The 18682-nt window shown below is 38.3% G+C and overlaps 1 protein-coding gene across 1 annotated transcript in view; it reads right to left on the bottom strand.

The window, feature by feature from the left end:
• Positions 1–18682, bottom strand: part of ABCC9 (ATP binding cassette subfamily C member 9) — a 116070-nt gene that overhangs the window by 26076 nt on the left and 71312 nt on the right. Inside the window, exons 23-31 of the mRNA XM_081082744.1 lie at positions 18365–18445; positions 16522–16659; positions 16257–16382; positions 11545–11641; positions 10664–10896; positions 9507–9655; positions 9227–9296; positions 8045–8202; positions 3812–3904 (exon numbers count right to left, since the gene is read on the bottom strand). Of these exons, the coding sequence (XP_080938870.1) occupies positions 3812–3904; positions 8045–8202; positions 9227–9296; positions 9507–9655; positions 10664–10896; positions 11545–11641; positions 16257–16382; positions 16522–16659; positions 18365–18445 (1145 nt within the window). The remainder of the gene's footprint in view (positions 1–3811; positions 3905–8044; positions 8203–9226; positions 9297–9506; positions 9656–10663; positions 10897–11544; positions 11642–16256; positions 16383–16521; positions 16660–18364; positions 18446–18682) is intronic.

Below are 18682 nucleotides of genomic sequence, written 5' to 3'. Positions count from 1 at the left end.
AAAGTTCTAAACTATTTGTAAGGATGGTCATTGTGTGGAAGGAACCCTTACCCTGTGGTGCTTATAGGGTTCTATGACACATACAATTTAGATATTAATCCCTTACCAAATTAAGGTCATTCTTGGTGAACAGCATAATCAGACCAAATTCTGTATAACTTGTGTTATTAAGGAAAATAAAAATCTTATCCATATGATCATATGAGCTACTCTCACAGCAGCTCAGGCTACATGGTAAGAAATCTTTTCTAAATCACAAAAATAGTCTCTTTTCATTTTTAAATTATTTCCCCTGAATAACAGAAACAACGGAAAGCTGGATAATATAATCAAAATAACTGATTTGAAGGTTGGAGAAAATGCCAAAACAAAATGTGGTTTATTCACTCTCTGGGTCCATGGCTGATCTTACATAGATCTCCTGTCTACACATTGTGTTTGCAAGGAATGGTCAAATTTTATCTGACAGCCCGGCAGTGATTTCTGATTGATAAAAGACTGCCTGCATCAAGTCCCCCACATCGTTCAGATCAATTTGTAAAACTTTATAATAAACCATCACTCTGTCAAAGAATGAAGAAGTCTGGTGGGGTGTTCACTTGGCCTGTGAAACCATCCATACAGGCCAATATAAAGCAGATACTTGATATCTGTCCAACTGACCTGATCACTCCAATATGCCAAACCAGATAAATCAGATAATTGAGTCAGACAGTAACATCTGATCTAAAATAATCAAAGGATTCTGCAATCAGAGCCAAATAATTACCTCACTTTAAGTTATGTAGCCTTGACCCAAATGCCAGGCACAGAGGACCTGTGCTGAACAGCAATACACTGGGACAGGACCAAGCTGTACTAGGAACACACCTACCCTCGTGATGACCCTTTTAGAGATGAGTAGAGTGAATACGTAAAAGACAGGTTGGTTCATAGGATCATAGAATTTACTGAGAAAGTGAATATGAACTGTAAAGAGATCTACCCACAGAAAGGCCTTTCTTTCTATACTTGCAATGGTAGGCAGATTTCCACCCATTTATTCAGAAACATTTAGCAAGCACCAACAGATTAGAATATACATATGAACAAGACATGACTTCGGCCCTTGGGGAATCCACTGTTTGTGGAGGAGGTAAGTAAGGCATTCACAAGTAAGGACGGTGCAACACAGAAGCTAGTGATAAGGGTCCTACATACAAAATGCTACATGAACATAAAAGAAGTCGATGCTTTACACTGTCCAGAGGATCGGGGCACCAGGGAATGGGGTGGCGGGCAGGAGAGAAGAATTAAGCAAGGTTTCACGGAGGACTGCAAGGATGGTTTGAGTGAGGTTTTCAGGGATGAGCTGAATTTTTCAGGTGAACAAGGGAGGAAAAAGCATTGGACGTAGAGGGGACAACAAGGTCAAAAGCAAAGAAATAAAAAAGCCCTCAAAGTTCTCAGGGGCTCGAGGGAGGGTGCTCTCCGTAGAGCACTGTGGTGACAGAGAGATTAGAAGTGGGACCAGTTGGACCACCGCCAGTGGACTACATTTGCGATGAACATCAAACACTTCATTCTGACAGTGTTTTGTCTGGGGCTCTTCTCTTCCTTTAGTGCGGGGACATTGTTTCAGATACACTCCTAAAGAGTTTGTAAATGGACTTGGCAACAGTCTGAAGCAGCAGTGAGAGGGGAGGGGTGGAAATGCAGTGAACATTCTTTCTGTGTGTTTCTATTTGGCAAGAAACCCTCTGTTTTCCTAATGGAAACTTTGACACACTCAGTCTGTATCTTTTCATCCACATCCAGCTCATCTTCTGAACATTCTTAGACCTTTATTCTGTCAGACAAAAAATAATAGGAAAGGTCACTGAAATCTCAGTCTAATTTAACTGTGATACGTTCGTGGTGAAACTTCTTGAGGGAGTTGACTGCTGCATGTGAGTACACCACGAACTCTGAACGCAGGGGAGGCAAAGCAGTCTAATCAGTAAAGGCTAACTTTCCAAAGGAGCTGAAGGCTCTGGGGACTCTGGGGAGCTTGAAAAAAAGGAAGAAATGGATGGAAAAGAATGTGTTTGACTCTTCGCCACAAGTACCAAACACCAAGATGCTACAAATGTGCTCATGCAAACAGGACCATCCCCACATTTTAAAACTCCCTTTGGTTTAACAGTGCTGATATCTGTGGTATTCCGTATTTACTTTTAAAATGAACACTGCACGTTCCGAATCTGGACGAACAGGACGCAGGTACTTTTACACAAAAGTTAGGTTGTTCTTTGTTTTTGCCAGTCATAACTTCAGCCTTGAAGGTTAACAGGTACTATGTTTTGTTCGTCTAACAGCTACCTGGGATTTCCTCATGTAGAATTAGGAATAGTCATGCTAAATTCTGCTTGTGTATCTAGTGAAGAAGGTATATGAAAAATCTAAGCCTTGCCTCTTGGTCAAGTTTTTCTTTCATGCTAGACTTTTAAGATGCTTTACCTGATTCTAGTTCTTATCTCTCTCAGACAATAACCCCACCTTGTTCTTCAGGGAGAAAATAGAGGCTGTTATATGTTGAACTCACCAACTTCTTGCTGATCCACCTAGCATCTTGCCTGAATCCAGTCACTGCTTGCCCCTGCCTACCATGTGATCCAACCCATTTTCTTTGTGATATTTATCTGTGGTGGAAATGAGAGGCTATCTCTTTGTAGTCTTTATATCTCCACAGTAAGAGCAGTACCTTGCATGTATTAAATACTCAAAAATAAATGAACTCAAAAGGACTTATTAGGTGAAAAATGTAATCTTTAATATGGTGTACTTATGAGCACCATTGGTCAATGCTGGCTACTATTAGTATATACATTTTGTCTTAATATAGACATTCAACATCAATAAATAGTTTTGCCATCTCCAATAAAAGTCATTGCACACTCTGATGGGAAAAATATACTGAAAAACAACTGCAAAAATATGAATGCTTAATGATGAAACCTATTTACCGTATGTGGAAATTCTGTGGTACATGTTGTGGATGATTGTATGTTTATATTCCACTTTTGGACTAATATATATGTATTTCTTAGGTTAGAAAAATCTCTGATTGAAGTCAATACACATTTTCATTTAAGGTTGCAGAAAGATATAATACTTTTAGATGTCAATTTTCTAGATTAAATGATGCCACCACCCTCTTTTATGACTTACTTGAACAGGAAAAACAGGGACAAGTTTTTTTTGAGTGTTAAGTAAACACTCTTGATCAAAAGCTTGGATTATTACTCTGTTTACCAAACATTAAAAGAAACTGATTAAGCCCAGCCGATCGATGATTCTCTCTAATCATTAATATTCCTATCTTTCTCTCTCTCTCCCTTCTGCTCTCTAAAATTAATAAAAACATATTTCTAAAAAGAAATTAAGTCCTAAATAACTTTGATATCATATTTCTTTTATTATTACTAACTAATACACTTATTTTAACATTTTTGTTGGGTGCTTCTTTACTAACCACTGATTAATGCTTTACATGCATTATATCAGTTAGTTTAATGATCCTAAGAAACTAGCCTGGTCTAAATCACACAGCCAGTATCTCTCCAATGTGGTGCTTTATTCTTTCTTTATTCTTGTTAAATTTCAGATCCTTAAACTAACTCTGATCATTTATTGCTTCATTTTCTTCTAGTATAAGACAAGCATCATGCACACAGTGGACATCCAAAAAATGGTAGCAAGCATTAGTTATTTGTAGATAAATATTTGTGATGATGTGGTCTTTTTTTAATCTGTGAGACTTAAAATCAATTAACAAAATGAAAACACTCACCTAAATGCCCGAATGGTGGTGAGTCCTTCAGCTGTTTCTGAGAAGTGGCAAAGCAGAGGAAGCTGGGTACTATCATCAAGTTCCTGGAGGTCCCTAGAACAGAGAGAAGTGCAAAAATAAACTTCACATGTCTTCAGGATCAAAGACCACCATACCATGTTCATTCTAAATTAAGGTTATTATCTGTCATTGTACCTATTTTCCTCTAGCACCCAATTAACAAAAATTTCAGCAGCTTACAGTCTAAAGAGGAAGAGAAAAATGGGTATATAATGAATATGGGTCCAAGCTAAATGTAATGTGTTGTACAAAAATATCAGCTTTGTATAACAGCTAAAGTAAACTCCTATGGGAACACAGAGGAATGAGCAATTAATCTATACATAGGAGATGGGTAATTTTTTTAGAAGGTTGAATTTAGGCCAAACCTCAAGCATAAGGAGGGTTTTTAACCAAACAGACAAGAGAAGAAAAGAGCAAGCACAGAAGACTAAAGAACCTGGCAAGTTCAATCTGGCTGGTGCCCAGAATCCTTTGGGGGTATTGTAGTGGGAAAAGGCTGTATAAAAAAAAAATGGGTGAGACTAGAGTATAGGGGAGCCTGGGTAGCCTGGAAAAATCACTGATGACTAGAAATAAAGTGATCAGAGCTGTACTTAAGCAACAGAAGTTGGGAGACAAGTAAAGGATGAGAGACAATGAGTGAGTTAGGTAGTCTATATAAGAGATGTTTTAAAGTTCTAAATTAGTGAAATGCTGGTTAGGTTTAAAATGGGGGAGCCCTATAAGTCAATCTACTAGTCTATATACTGAGTGGCCAGATTATTAGGACCACCCCATCAGTACAATGAAGTGAATAGTTATGCAAATAATAACAATAATAAAATCTTGAGAGTATTTGCTTAGGAAGTTTTCAATATTCAGTATTTTTGGAAGTGTCAATGAAGTACTGATGGGGTAGTCATAATAATCTGTCTGGTCATAATAATCTGGCCACTCAGTATATGTATGTATGTATGTATACACACACACACACACACACACACACACACACACACACACACACTCTAGAGGCGTGGTGCATGAATTCATACACCAGTGGGGGTCCCTCGGTCTGGCCTGTGGGATGGGACTAGAACCAGCTCTCCGACATCCCCCAAGGGGTCCTGGATTGCGAGAGGGTGCAGGCCAGGCCGAGGGACCCCACCAGTGCACAATCGGGGCCGGGGAGGACAAGGGAGGTTGGCCAGCTGGAGAGGGACCGTGGGAGGGCTCCAGGGCATGTCTGGCCCATCTTGTTCAGTCCCGATTGGCCAGACCCCAGCAGCAAGCTAACTTACCAGTCAGAGCATCTGCCCCTTGGTGGTCAGTGCATGTCATAGCAACTGGTTGACCAGTCAACTGTCCACCCCCTGGTGGTCAATGCATGTCATAGAGAAAAACTGAGTGACCTTAGCATATCATTAGCATATTATGCTTTGATTGGTTGAATGGCCGGCCAGATGACCCAGATGACCAGACACTCAGCATATTAGGCTTTAAATATATATATATATATATATATATATATATATATATATATATATATATATATGGCATTCAATGAATGCTTGGTGGACAAATGACTGAATTAGACCCTTTTCATAATGATGAACAATCATGACAACTTTTCTTTAAACCACATAAGATAGAATATCTACAAGATAAGCTGAGTTATACCACATGTTTCAAAACATTCCTGTCTTTTCTTCTCAGTCTTTTTTTCTGCACTTCTCTAGGTCTTTGGGGTGGAGAGAAGTAGAGTAGAAGCATTGGCATTCACCTGCCAGAGTCAACTGAACTGATTACACTATTACACAATCTTTGACAATCAATGCACGCCATTCTGGGCTCTCTGTTTAGTTCCACAAACAAATGCAAAGTCTCTTTTGAGTTTCTAAAATGGATTTGCTCACTTTAGAAAGTGCAGATGAGGGGAAAGGAAGGAAGAGGGGAGGAGAATGAATAAAAAGGAATGTAAATAATCTGCTATTTTTAAACATAAAACTAAGTGGCTATTTGTAAGTTTGACACAAGCAACAGGTGGTCACTACATTGAGGTTAGTAGTGAAGTAAAAAACTAGGAAAGAGGAACTTTTGTTTATAGGACTACATTTTGTGAATAAAGGTGAGAGTACAGTTTGGTCTTGTCATCTTGTAGGCAGTAAACATAGAGCTAACTATACATTAGGTCTTTGATTTTAGACATTCAAAATGTTGTAGTATTTCCTGTAGTGCATCCCCCATTTGAATTATCCTTGGTGTTTACAAAATAGTCTGTTATGCTGCCTGAGCTATTCAACATGGGTGAGTCCTGCAGAACCTCAGCACCTAGGAGGGTCTTTTTTTATCTGTGAGACTTAAAAATCATGTGGTCATATTTGCTATCTTTCAGAGGAATTCAAATAAGAGTGGTTTATAATCCATTATCAGTGTTAATTCTTTAAAAGTGATCATCCTTTCTATATTTTAGTCACTACCAATGCTAACAGATTATTACCACTTATAATGAATAGAATTTGCAATTCAAATGAATGGACTAGGACCATTTGCCTAGACTCTATACTCAATTTGTATTGCTAAGGGGCGAAAAATAAGTATGTGACTAAAGTTAAGTTATGACTGTTTAATTTAGTGGTGAGAAAGCAAGGATAGATTTGGAAACAGCTAGCAGAAATGAAGTAACTAAACGTTTTTGCCCCTCCATCAAAGTGGCATGAACAACAACACCAGGGACAAAAGGAAGGGTGAATTTGATGACTAGCCTCTCCCTTTTGGTCTGAATTTGCTATAAGAAAAGGGGATGAGGTTGGAACTGAAAAAAACCCCTCTAGATTTAATACAGATCTCTAACATTTGAAGAACCCTAATTCATACCCTTCAGGGAGAAACTATATAGTTTTTAAATTAAGAAATGTTGTATGATGTTTTCAGAGGTTCCCAACTGCAATCGTGCCTTTTCTTATCTTTCCTGATTTCTTCTTATACTTCCCTGCCTCAAGTCCTACAAAATATGTTTAGTTTACTGAACAAACTTGTTTTCCTTCCTATTTCAGCACTTAATATGCTGTGTCTTCCCCCAAAAACTGTTTCATAACAGTTTCTTGTCATGCTGATCTCTTCATCGGCCCCATGGCTCACACAATTATTTGCAACACAGTAAATGCTTAATAAATGTTGAAATAATCTGATTATTGCAATGATATAACATTTACTGAAGTATTTATAGCAGGGCTTCAAAGTTAAACTGGACATTTCAAAACAACTGGTACTATATTTCATTTCGCCATTCAATATCTCAGCAAATGACTAATTGCATATTAACAGAATAATTTAAAATCCTTGGTTATTATTTATTTGGCTGGATATTCAAATGCATCTATATATATAAAAGCCTAATATGCAAATTGTCCCCTCAGGAGTTCGACCAGGAGACCAGGAGTTCAATCACTCACTATGATGTGCGCTGACCACCAGGGGTGGTACAGAACGAAAGAAGGCCCCAGCCAGCAACTGGCAGCCAGGGAAGGGAGGCCCTGTCCGGCAGCCAAAAGAAAGGCTCTGGCCAGCAACCAGAAGGCCCCAACAGCCCTGATCGCTGGCCAGGCCTAGGGACTTTACCCATGCACGAATTTTGTGCACCGGGCCTCTAGTGTTAAATAATCTAATCTGAAAATTTCCAATCTCTTAAAGTTACAGCATTCAAGATTATCTACTTGTATAGACATCAGTCTGTTTTATATCTTTAATCTTTGTTTTTTTTATTTGTACTGTATTGTTTTACAGAACATATTTTAAGCATTTCTAAATCTTTTACCTTTTTCACCATTTGGGAATATAATAAATAATATTAACTCACTTATTCTTTGGGACTATGTTAGATTTTGTAAGGTTTTTTGGCAATGTCATGTTCAGTAAAAGGACCATGAAATAAAAAATTTAACAGTCTGTGGACTCAAAATTTAATAGATCAATCCCGATGTTAATATATGTCCAGGGCTATGTAAGACTCAGACAACCCATTACAGAAACAATTATAATATATCTCCAAAGTCAGGATAGGCTTCATCATGCTAAAAATAGGTTTCATTTCTAAATTCCATACCTTATCTTGAAAAACACTACAGTAAATCTGGATCATAATACGTCAAATATATAGACTTTTGAAGATGAATAGAACATTGGTTAACTTACTTAGAGGCCACTCGGAAGTATTTCTGGATAAAATAAAAGGCAACTCCAAGAGGCACAATAGCAGCCAGGAACACCCGGGTAGCATAAGAAATCATGCCAATGGCAGACAGGCAGAGCAGCGTTGAGCGAGTGAGAGATTCCAAAGTTGGAGGGATGTGCTATTATGAAGGTAGGTTGAAAGAAAAATGTTTTAGCTCAAATAGGCATTAGTTATAATGCAACATATTCATTTTATATTGTGATGTTATTCAGTTAATTATGAAAGTAGCATATAAACATTTTCATTGTAAGCAATTCTTCACTCCAACTCTACTTACTTCCCATAGTTTAGTATATTTATCCATGTATCTACCTACTTGTCATTGGTCAGTTATTAGCTACCTACCTACCTATCTACCTACCTACTTACCTACCTATTTATCTTGTGGACTTTATATAAAAAGCACTATACTATACATCTTACTTGTCCATGTACTTTTTAGTCAGCTGCATGCATCAAGCATTCTTTCTCTAAATTGAGGGTAATTCAGGTGTTCCTAAGGCCATTCTGGAAAATCTGAAGAGGCAAGGGCTGAATTTGGTGGATTCTTTCTCTACCATCCTAAGGGGTCTGTTCTTGGAGTTATGTAAGCTGAGTTTGAGGTCTTTAATTTCAGGACAAACTTCTAGATGCCTAAGAACCTAAGACTAAACTGATTATCCTGGAATTTTCCTAAACTACCACACCATCTAAAGCTTCTCTCATTCAAGAGCCCATCTAATAAAAGTAAAGGACATCTAAGACAGCTTGGCTTTGTATTCTTTACTTCTGGGAGACACTCCACACTAACTCAACTTTTACAAACTCTACTGTGGATAACGATACAACATTGATCAAAATCATTCCTTTTTATACTAAAGAGTTTAAATGTTAGTTTATCCTCTGCTATTTCTATTTATTTCATGCTGGTTCTCTAAGTATTCCCTTCTATATGCATAAATTGTTTTCAATTAAGGTTTTTCTTAAAGATTTTATTCTAGAAATCATCTATGTATATAATATTGATATAAATGCAAATAGATTTTCAATTAAGTGTTATAAATCCTCTATTGTTGAGAGGAATTATGGTTTATCTCAAAATGTTACTTAGTTTACACTAAAAAAAATTTATTCTTGAACTTGGAACTAACTCAGGCACTCACCTGATCAATGATATTTGTATCAGCTGAAAAGCGATTGAGAATCAGTCCCAGGGGTGTGGTGTCAAAGAACCTAGGTGATAAACAGATTGAAATGTATGACAATACTAAACTATTTGGAACCTGAGCACTGTGAATAGACAGACATCTTGGAGTCATGAAAATGAAAAGGTCCCTATTCATTTATTCAAGGACTGAAAAAAACCTTTAAAATTTCACATTTCACTTAAATGAAAAATGCATGTATATTTTTATATGATAGTAAAAAATAATTCCTTTTTACCTTATTGGTCCAAGGATTATCTTATTGAGGAGATTGTGGTGAAGATTTTTGGCAGCTGTGAGGCCCATCCATTCTACAGTAAGAGATGTAACAAGGCAGAGGAAAATACCTGCTCCGCAGAGTATGCTAAATCTAGCCACATAGTAGGTCTAAGAAGCAACCAACACACAAAAACACATGAAATTATCAACTGATTTTTTTTTCTTACTAGAACACCAATATCAAAGTCAGTCAGTATTGTCAACTTCATTATCTTTCATCCATTTAGACAGTTGAAGGAGTGCAATTTTTGAGACTTGGGGCAAATCCCCACCATAATCCTAAGGCCTAGTTCCCACTTGCTTCTTTCATTCTTTTTCAAAGTTTGCCTAAGGACAGATGAAGTGTCTGTTTTCAGGTTTGAAATATCCTTGGATTTCTATACTGCAGTGTTCATTCTCTCTATCCCTAATCTCAGAAGGAACAGCTAATTCACTGGTATGGGTGGTTAATATCAAATAACATCAGAAAAACAACAGCACAGTCCCATATGTATGTTACACACACACACATACACACACACACACACAGTATCTATATATATAAAAGCCTAAGTGACCGTTACGACTGAATGACCCGTTGACCAGTCGCTATGACACGCACTGACCACCAGGGGGAAGACACTCAACACAGGAGCTGCCCCCTAGTGGTCAGTGCACTCCCACAGCCAACCTCCTGAGGCCAGCCAACCTCCCATGGTCCCTCCCCCTGGCCGGCCGGCCAACCTCCCGTGGTCCCTCCCTGTATTCCTCCCCTTGGCCAGCAGGCCCCGATTAGCCTAGCCCCAATCAGGACTGGGCAAGAGGGCCCCTATTGGCCCTGATCACTGACTAGGCCTAGGGACCCCACCTGTGCAGGAATTCATGCACCAGGTCTCTAGTGTGTATATAATTCTTTTGAATCTAAATCCAAACATCATCTTTAAATGTTTCTTATTATAACTTTAAAAATAAAAGTGATGATAATAGATCCTACTTTGACAGGTCCTGTTCTAATTAACTTAGGGAATCACTACAACAGTCCTATAACATTTGGGCTATTAGTATCTAACTAGATAAAAAGGTATCACTGTTCATCTCAACCTTTCCTTGATGACGTAAACACAGAACCCACTGTACCTGACCAGCTTTCCCAGTACTGTTGTTTATAGTGTACTCCGATGTCCACATGGCCAGCCAGTAGTCTATAGCTACGATGACTGAATGCTTCAAAAGCTTAGAGAAAATCATCAGAAAGAGCAAGAAGAATCCTCCAGAAGTGAGGTAGCACCAACAGGTTTTCCATGGCATTTTAGTCCTGAGCCTCATTACTGTGGACATGTTGTCATCCTCATCTTCCTCCTCTTCTTCCTCTGCATACAAAATACTTGTTTAAACTTCAGATAGGCAATGGGTAGATAGAATTTGTATTATCCCATAATAAAGCATATAAAAATCTCCCTCAGCCAGTTTGGCTCAGCAGACAGAGCATCGGCCTGCTGACTGACTGAAGGGTCCCAGGTTCGATTCCATCCAAAGGCACATTCCCGGGTTGTGGGCTCAATCCCCAGTAGGGGGCGTGCAGGAGGCAGCCCATCAATGACTATCTCTCACCATTGATGTTTCAATCTCTCTCTCCCTCTCCCTTCCTTTCCGAAATTAATAAAATATATATATATTTTAAAAAAAATCTCCCTCAAAGTTATAGAAATACAAGTATTAGGCTGAGAACATTTAAATGCTTTTGGCAGGAAAAACCTTATTTCAGCTCTCTCTCACACAGCACAAATGTACTGAGACTCACTATGGGAAATTCCTCAAGATGCCTGTTGATTGATTACATACAACTTTTCTTCACTCCTACTCTTTTCATTTTCACTATTCTGTATTTGATTTAGCTCTTTCCCCCCTGCAAAGAGGCTTATTCCTCAGTGGCACACTCATGCGTCAATTGCCAAAGTAAAACCCTCCCATCCTATTACCCATATGAATATTTCAAATGTAAGGGGGGGAAAATCTACCTTCATCTTCATCCTCCATCTGGGCTTTGGCCTCTCTCGAATACATGGCTCTTCGGAGAGTTTTTCTCTCTAAGGTTGTTTGGTCAGCTTCCATATCCTACAGGAAACATCAGGCTGTCACTCAAGGAGCTCACAGCCACAGGAAGGTTTTGACTTGCCAATCAGTGACCCACAGTACCAATCGTTAGTTATCTTTACCATGTGGGCTCTGCTCTCTCTAGAGGTCCCTAACTCCTGCCATAGGAGCAGTGTGGGGCAATGCCTGAGGTTTATAGGGGATGCTTCAGAGTTAAAGGCACAGAACAGGAAGCCTGGAAAGGTAGTAACAGCATGATGGAGCTGACCCCAGGGACAGGGACACTTGCTTTGTTTTTATATCACTTTCAGATATTCCCTGTAGTTTCGCTAACTGAAGGTTTACCTATGTTAACATATATCTTCCTTAAAAATACATGTTGTTCTAGCCCCACCGGTGTAGCTCAGTGGTTGAGCTTTGACTTATGAACCAGGAGGTCTGAGTTTGATTCCCTGTCAGGGCACATGCCCAGGTTGCTGGATCAATCCCCAGTAGGGGGCGTGCAGGAGGCAGCCAAACAATGATTCTCTCTCGTCATTGATATTTCTATCTCTCCCTCTCACTTCCTCTCCCTGAAATCAATAAAAATATGTTTTAAAAAGTACATGTCATTCTAGACTGGCTAAAGCACTACCTTTCCTACACTGTTATTGTGAATTATTGAATCAGAATGAGTTTCTTTAGCATCTCACTAAGACAGCTGCACAAAAGATAGAGCATTCAATAGGAATTAAAGGAACATAGGCAATTTTTAAGGAAATGGGAAATGAGGGTGCTTAGGTGCCTAGCAGTTTAGGAGAAAAACCCAAGAGGGGGAGATATGCAGAAAGATCAAAATCAAACTGAATTTTTAAGGGTTGCTCCAGACTAGCCTCAAGAAAGGAAGAGCGTTTCATTTTCTCCACTCCTCTGCTTCCAACACCCTTGTCCCGCTGGCTTCAGAACTGGAGTAGCATTGTGTTACACTGTGGATTAAATGAGCTTCTGCCCGACATTCTGGGAAACTAACCATGTCCCCGGTTTCTGTGGGGAAATGCATTCTGAGTTCCAAACAACTGACCCACAAACTTTTGCAATCTATGGTAATTTAAGGGTTTCCTGTATATGCTGACACACACACACATACACACACACACACACACACACAGACAAATCAGCTTCCTACATCAATAAACCAACAAACCTTTGAAGTGATCAGTCTCTAGGTAGCGATTTTGGTTTGGGGTTTACTTATTTATTTAGCCTCATCCGACACCTGTGATTTAGGAGACCTGCTATTCTAGATGGCTCTCTTGCTTCCAGAGTCTTGGTTAAAAAAAAAAAAAAAGTGAAAGTGTTTCCTGAACAGTTTTTATTTTCCAGAGACAATTTGACATCAGCTTTTTATTTTGTATGATGATATGAAAACCAACACTTGGACATGAGATCAGATAAAAACACAAACTTCAAGAGGACCCAATACTTTGGAAATAGTGTAATGAAAAAATTGAACCTGCACATTGAAAAATAGAAGATTTGGGTCTTGTTCAACCTCCACACAATGTGAGCAAGAAATTTAACATCTCATAGACATTTAAAAAAATCTTTAAGACCATGTTTCTTATTAGAAAATGCTCATATTAAGTTCATTACAGGTTAACATGTTTTAATAGTGTTGATATTTGGATCAGGTAGTAAATATGAATTTAGATTCATTTATCCAATTAATATCATTGAATGCCTTTTATGGGTCAGCTCAAGATGAGGGCTGGAGGCTAGGGGAGGAAACATCAAATAATGCCAATTATTTAATCTTAATCACATGATGAAGATAATGGTTGTCATCCAAGCTAGAATTTTAAATAATATTTAAATCAGCTAAAAAAAAGGTCTTTTCTTTCTCTTTATTGTAGTTTTCATTGCTATTTCTTTTAACACTAGTGACCAAGTGCACAGATTCATGAACATTGAAAGGAAATTAATTAGAAGGTGGCCGGTGGGGCAGAACTGGGCGAGAAGGGCCAGATACGCCCTGGAGCCAACCTCCCATGATCCCTCCCCGGCCAGCCTCACCTGGGGTGACACCATGGCTGGAAGGGCATCTACGGAGTAAGTGGGGTCCCACCGGCAGGTGGAGGCCCTCAGCCTGGCCTGTGGGGATCGGGCCGAAACTGGCTCTCCAACATCCCCCAAGGGGTTCTGGAGTGCGAGAGGGCACTCTGCAAAGTTGCTATCGTACAGGTGTGAAACACAAACACAAGTGTGCAGTAAAAAAGATTCAGGGCCCACATTGCCCCAGCAACAACATAACCCATGGCCAAAGGTAGGATTGCATGACCCTGTGAGGAATCGGGCTCCCTCCTCTCTGGTTTCAGGGTGTGTCACCTGAGAACTGCCACTGCCAAGTCACTGCAGCTCAGCAGCTCCTGTGTTGACTGTTGGCCCCCTGGTAGTCAGTGCACATCATAGCTACCAGTCGGGCTGACACAGCATATTAGCCTTTTATATATATAGATATTCTTTTCTGTTTACCCCCTTTACCCTTAAACTGGCAGTTCTGCCTAATGTTCTGAGACTGGATGTTTTGGGGGGTCCTTTAATTTCACCTTCCTTCTCTGCTTGCTCGATCTGTTCTGGCTGTAGGCCAGCCTTTCTCAGCCTTGGCACTATCACCATCGGGGCCCGGTAACTCTTTGTTGTGAGGATTGGCCTATGCGATGTAGATGGTTAGCACCGCCCCTAGATGCCAGTAACACCTACCTCCCCAGATGCAGCAACAAAAATGTCTCTAGATGTTGCCAAATGTCTCCTAAAAGGCAAAATCTGCCCTGGTTGAAAACCAGTGCTCCAGGCACACACCCTGTCCTGCCACGTAACAAATTAAACAAGAAGCTGTTTTACAAACACTTCTCCAAGGTGTTCTCGTGGTCTTGTCCCACAGTGTGACTCTCCCTGGCTGCAGATGAATTCAGGTGTCTGCCCTTCCCCAGGTGGCATACCCTCCCTCCATTTCCAGATGAGGATTCTGAGCAGGTGCATGGTTCATTTTGGCTTCTATTGGCCACCAGTCCACCTCACAGCTGTCCACACCCTAACTTGTTCCATATCTCCCTCCACTGATTTAGAAGCTTGTAATGTGTCTTTAATTATAGAGCTATGCTATCTCAAGTGGTCATTTCATTTCTAAATACAACTTAACAGACTTTCTTTCTGGCTTGCTTAACAGTATTACCACAAAATCAAGCCAAGAGCTCTCTCTCTCTCTTTCCAGATCTTCTTTCCAAAGTAAACCATAAATGATCCTACACCTTAAGCTTACATCATATTCTTTTCTTCCTGGCATCTGAAAAATTATCATTTGGAGCTATCCCAAGTAAATTCATAATCAAGCTTCTCACAGTATAATTCCTATGTTGGCACTTGCCAGTTTTACCTTGTAATTTTTTTTTTTTTTTGCGAATGTCTTTCAATTATTCTATGATTTGTCCTATTCTACTTAAGGATATTTACGTATATCATTTCTTCCTTTTGATATTTTTGGCAAATCCACAGAAGACACGGCAATCTCAGCATCTGACTTTTTGGTTTCCTTTCTCTATTGAAACAGGTCTTTTTATTCCTTTATAAAATAATACATTTTAATTTCTTGGTATTCTCAGAAATTTGCTGATATAGATTTCATTTTATAATGTTCATTCCTGGCTAGAGGTACAAAATTCTGGACATTGCTTAGGCCCAACTCAAAAGATAAGAATTCAAAAATTTACTAATTCAATTTATAATTTCGCCTTTCAATCACAATTGTTCTTTTTAAATTATACTCAATCTGATTTTCAATTCTGTTATTACCTCGTTCAATGTTATATTTATGCCATACATAACATTATACTCAAATTATTATATATGGACCTACGTTAAGTCAAATTAGGATCACTTGTTATACTGTACAACTGTGACCAAGTTACTTCACCTCTCTGAGCTTGTTTTCCCATCTGTAAAGGTGAGATGGTATTTTTTCCCCACTAATTTCTCACTCTCTCTATTTTTTTTTCCTGATTTCTGGAATTTTGTGCTAGTTAAATGAGATCATGTAAAAGGGGCTTTGTGGTCTTTAAAAGCTATACAAATGTAAAATTTTATTGTTATTTCTTTCTGATCACCTTCCTTCACTCCCAACTCAACCCTATCCAATACATGCTTTACAACTTCACGCACAGCTCACAGATCTTCCTTTTTCCAAAGGTATCTTGGATTTTGTTTTGCCCATGACCCTCCACTTATAGGTAGTGAATGAAAATATTCTCACATTACAGGTAAGAAAAATAAGATATACATAACTAACATAAGGTTATATCATGCTTCAGCAAATAGTTTAAGCTTTAATCACACACATAATTGTAATATGGTTCAAATTCCAATAAAAATTTTCTAAAAACCTGTCAAAAGATATCATTAGAATTTTATAGTTTCAAAGTAGCCCATTTGTTAATACATATAAATATGCAGTTACTTTCAAATGAGGATTTCAAATGAGGACCATTATCAAATATTAGACATTAAATGAAAGTACTTCTTTAAAATATTTTTAGTAATTATACAGTACATTTCTCACTCTTCTGAACTGGACTCTGAACACTTCCAAACTATGAACAATTACCTTTTCTAATTCTTGATCTTGCCGGTTCATAAGTGTTTTCCAGTGTTCATAAAGCTCGACATCTTTGGTTTGAATGTCCTTCAAAGTCCCTTCTCTTAGGACACTTCCATCTTTCATGGCTATGATCTAAGGAAAGCACATATTAGCACAAAAAGCCTTAACTGGCCAGAGGAATCACCTTGATCTCAGAGAGCACTTCTTAGGGTCCCTGTTTATTAAAAGAACTATCATATCAAAATTAATGACACTTCCTCTGAACTCTCACCCAGTCAGCATGTGTGAGATACTGCAGTTTGTGAGTCACAAGAACGAGTGTCCTCTTGTCATCTTGGAGAAATTTCAAAATCCCTTCCTGCATTAAGTGATCACTCAAGTGAATGTCCAGGGCAGAGAATGGATCGTCCTACAACCAGTAAAATAGGGAGAAGGTAAAAATTTCTATATCCTTTATGTAACTTAATTCCTCTAGAAAGTAGAAATACAAATAAACAAAAGACAAATTATCCCTCAAATATAATTTTAAAAACAGACCTCATATAACTTTAAATTGTCAGAAAAAATAAATTAAAATGAAGCTTTTATTTTTTTATGTTGGACGTTTAACCTACAGAACTGTAAGATAATACATTTGTATTTTTTAAGCCATTAATTATGGCAATTTGTTATACCAGTGAAAGGAAACTTATACACTGATCAAGAAGAAAAATGCTGCCTTAAAGATAAGCAATCTGTCCTCAGAGAGAGTCATCAAGTGGAACAACAAATCAATGTTTCTCTCTCTCTCTTTGTTTCTCTCTCTCTCTCTTTCTCCTCTCTCTCTCTCTCTCCCAAAATCAATAAATAAAATTTAAATAAAGAAGCTATTAGAGATTATGCAAAATAAACCTATAATGAATGGCTAGGAATACACAATAAGTTGACCCTATGACTTGTGTTCCGTGGTTCTACAGCTGAGATAAGTAAGGGTCTGTAAATTGAAGGCAGTGAAAGGAACTAGGATAGAATACGATACCAGAAGACCTTGGTCTCTTTCAGATTTCCAAGTTACCTGGTTCTCAGGTGGCTCAGTCATTAACTGATCCCAAAGTTCAAGAAGTCATTTCTAGTTGGGGGTTCATTCATTATGAAAAAGAGTTACAATTACACAAATTACTGCCAGAACCTGCTATGGCTTTTAGAGTGTTTGTTGGAGACTGGTATTCTTAGGGAGATTAACCTGAAGTGAATTTATACTATGTCCAAATTCTACTCCCATTCCCAGTAATGGGTCCAACTTAGTGGGAAACTCCAAAACCAACCTATATTTTGAAGAGACTCTCAAGATGGGTGAAGTGAAAACTTTAAAGGAGGTCTGGAAACCAGATTTATAAATATTTAATAATTGTGCAGAAGGAAAAGGCAGGGAAGGATGCATTTACATAGTCTTCTGGTTTCTGACATACGTTATCTATTTGTAAACTAAGCTACTTTGACTTCCTCCTGCTGGAGGAATCAAACAAGAACAAATTCATAATCAACATAATCGCCTAATTTTATTTGTGGATGAACAGGTAGAACCAACTTAACAACCCTGGATATACATGATAAACATTCATGAAGCTTTTTTAAGATAGAGACTCTAGACCTGCCCTTACAGATTATGGTTGAATGGGTTTAGCGGTGCTAATAAGATTTTTATAGTTTTAGGAAGTTTCACAGACAAATTTGAGTTGCCTGAGCTGTACACCACTGGAATGGAGTGCCATGCTTATATCCACCAGGAATGTATTTTCCAGACCTTCTTTCCTTGTCAGAAAATATAAACAAGACCTATGATTCCGTCTAGTTGATCCAGCACCATTCACACTCCCTCATTAATCATCCTCGTGGTTCAGAAACTCATATAAGCAACCATGTGGGCACCTCAGTCTCTTGGACATCAATATAGGGCCCCCAAGTCTCAACCTTACATATTGATCTGATTTGTACTGTGATGATTTGTTTCTCTTACATTTTCTATGATTTCACAAGTTAAATCATCTTTTCTTAAATTATTTGACTTATCCTTTAAAGACTCATTTCCAGAGGGAAACAATGAATAGAAATATAAGTAAAGGCCATATTCTCACCAAGAAGACAATGTTGGTATTTTGATAGAGAGCTCGTGCCACACAGATTCTTTGCCTCTGACCCCCACTCAGGTTGATGCCCTAGGGAAGAAATATCCATAAATATCCACCTTTTCATTAGTAAATGATCTGCTGGCTAAAAATTCCTTAAGTACAAAAAAACTCTTAAAATAATGGTAACTTACTAATTAAATTATAATTAGTAAAAAATGACTTTAAAAATCTTAAAATAATGGTAATTTACTAATTAAATTGTGATAACATTGACGAGATAAGATGAAAACTGTCTAGTGGTCAATACCTGAATTATATTAAGGT

Source organism: Myotis nattereri (genome assembly GCF_964212035.1).
Source record: "Myotis nattereri genome assembly, chromosome: 2".
In the NCBI taxonomy this organism is placed as follows: domain Eukaryota; kingdom Metazoa; phylum Chordata; class Mammalia; order Chiroptera; family Vespertilionidae; genus Myotis; species Myotis nattereri.
Note: the sequence above shows the minus strand (reverse complement) of the source record. Positions and strands in the feature narration are given on the sequence as shown.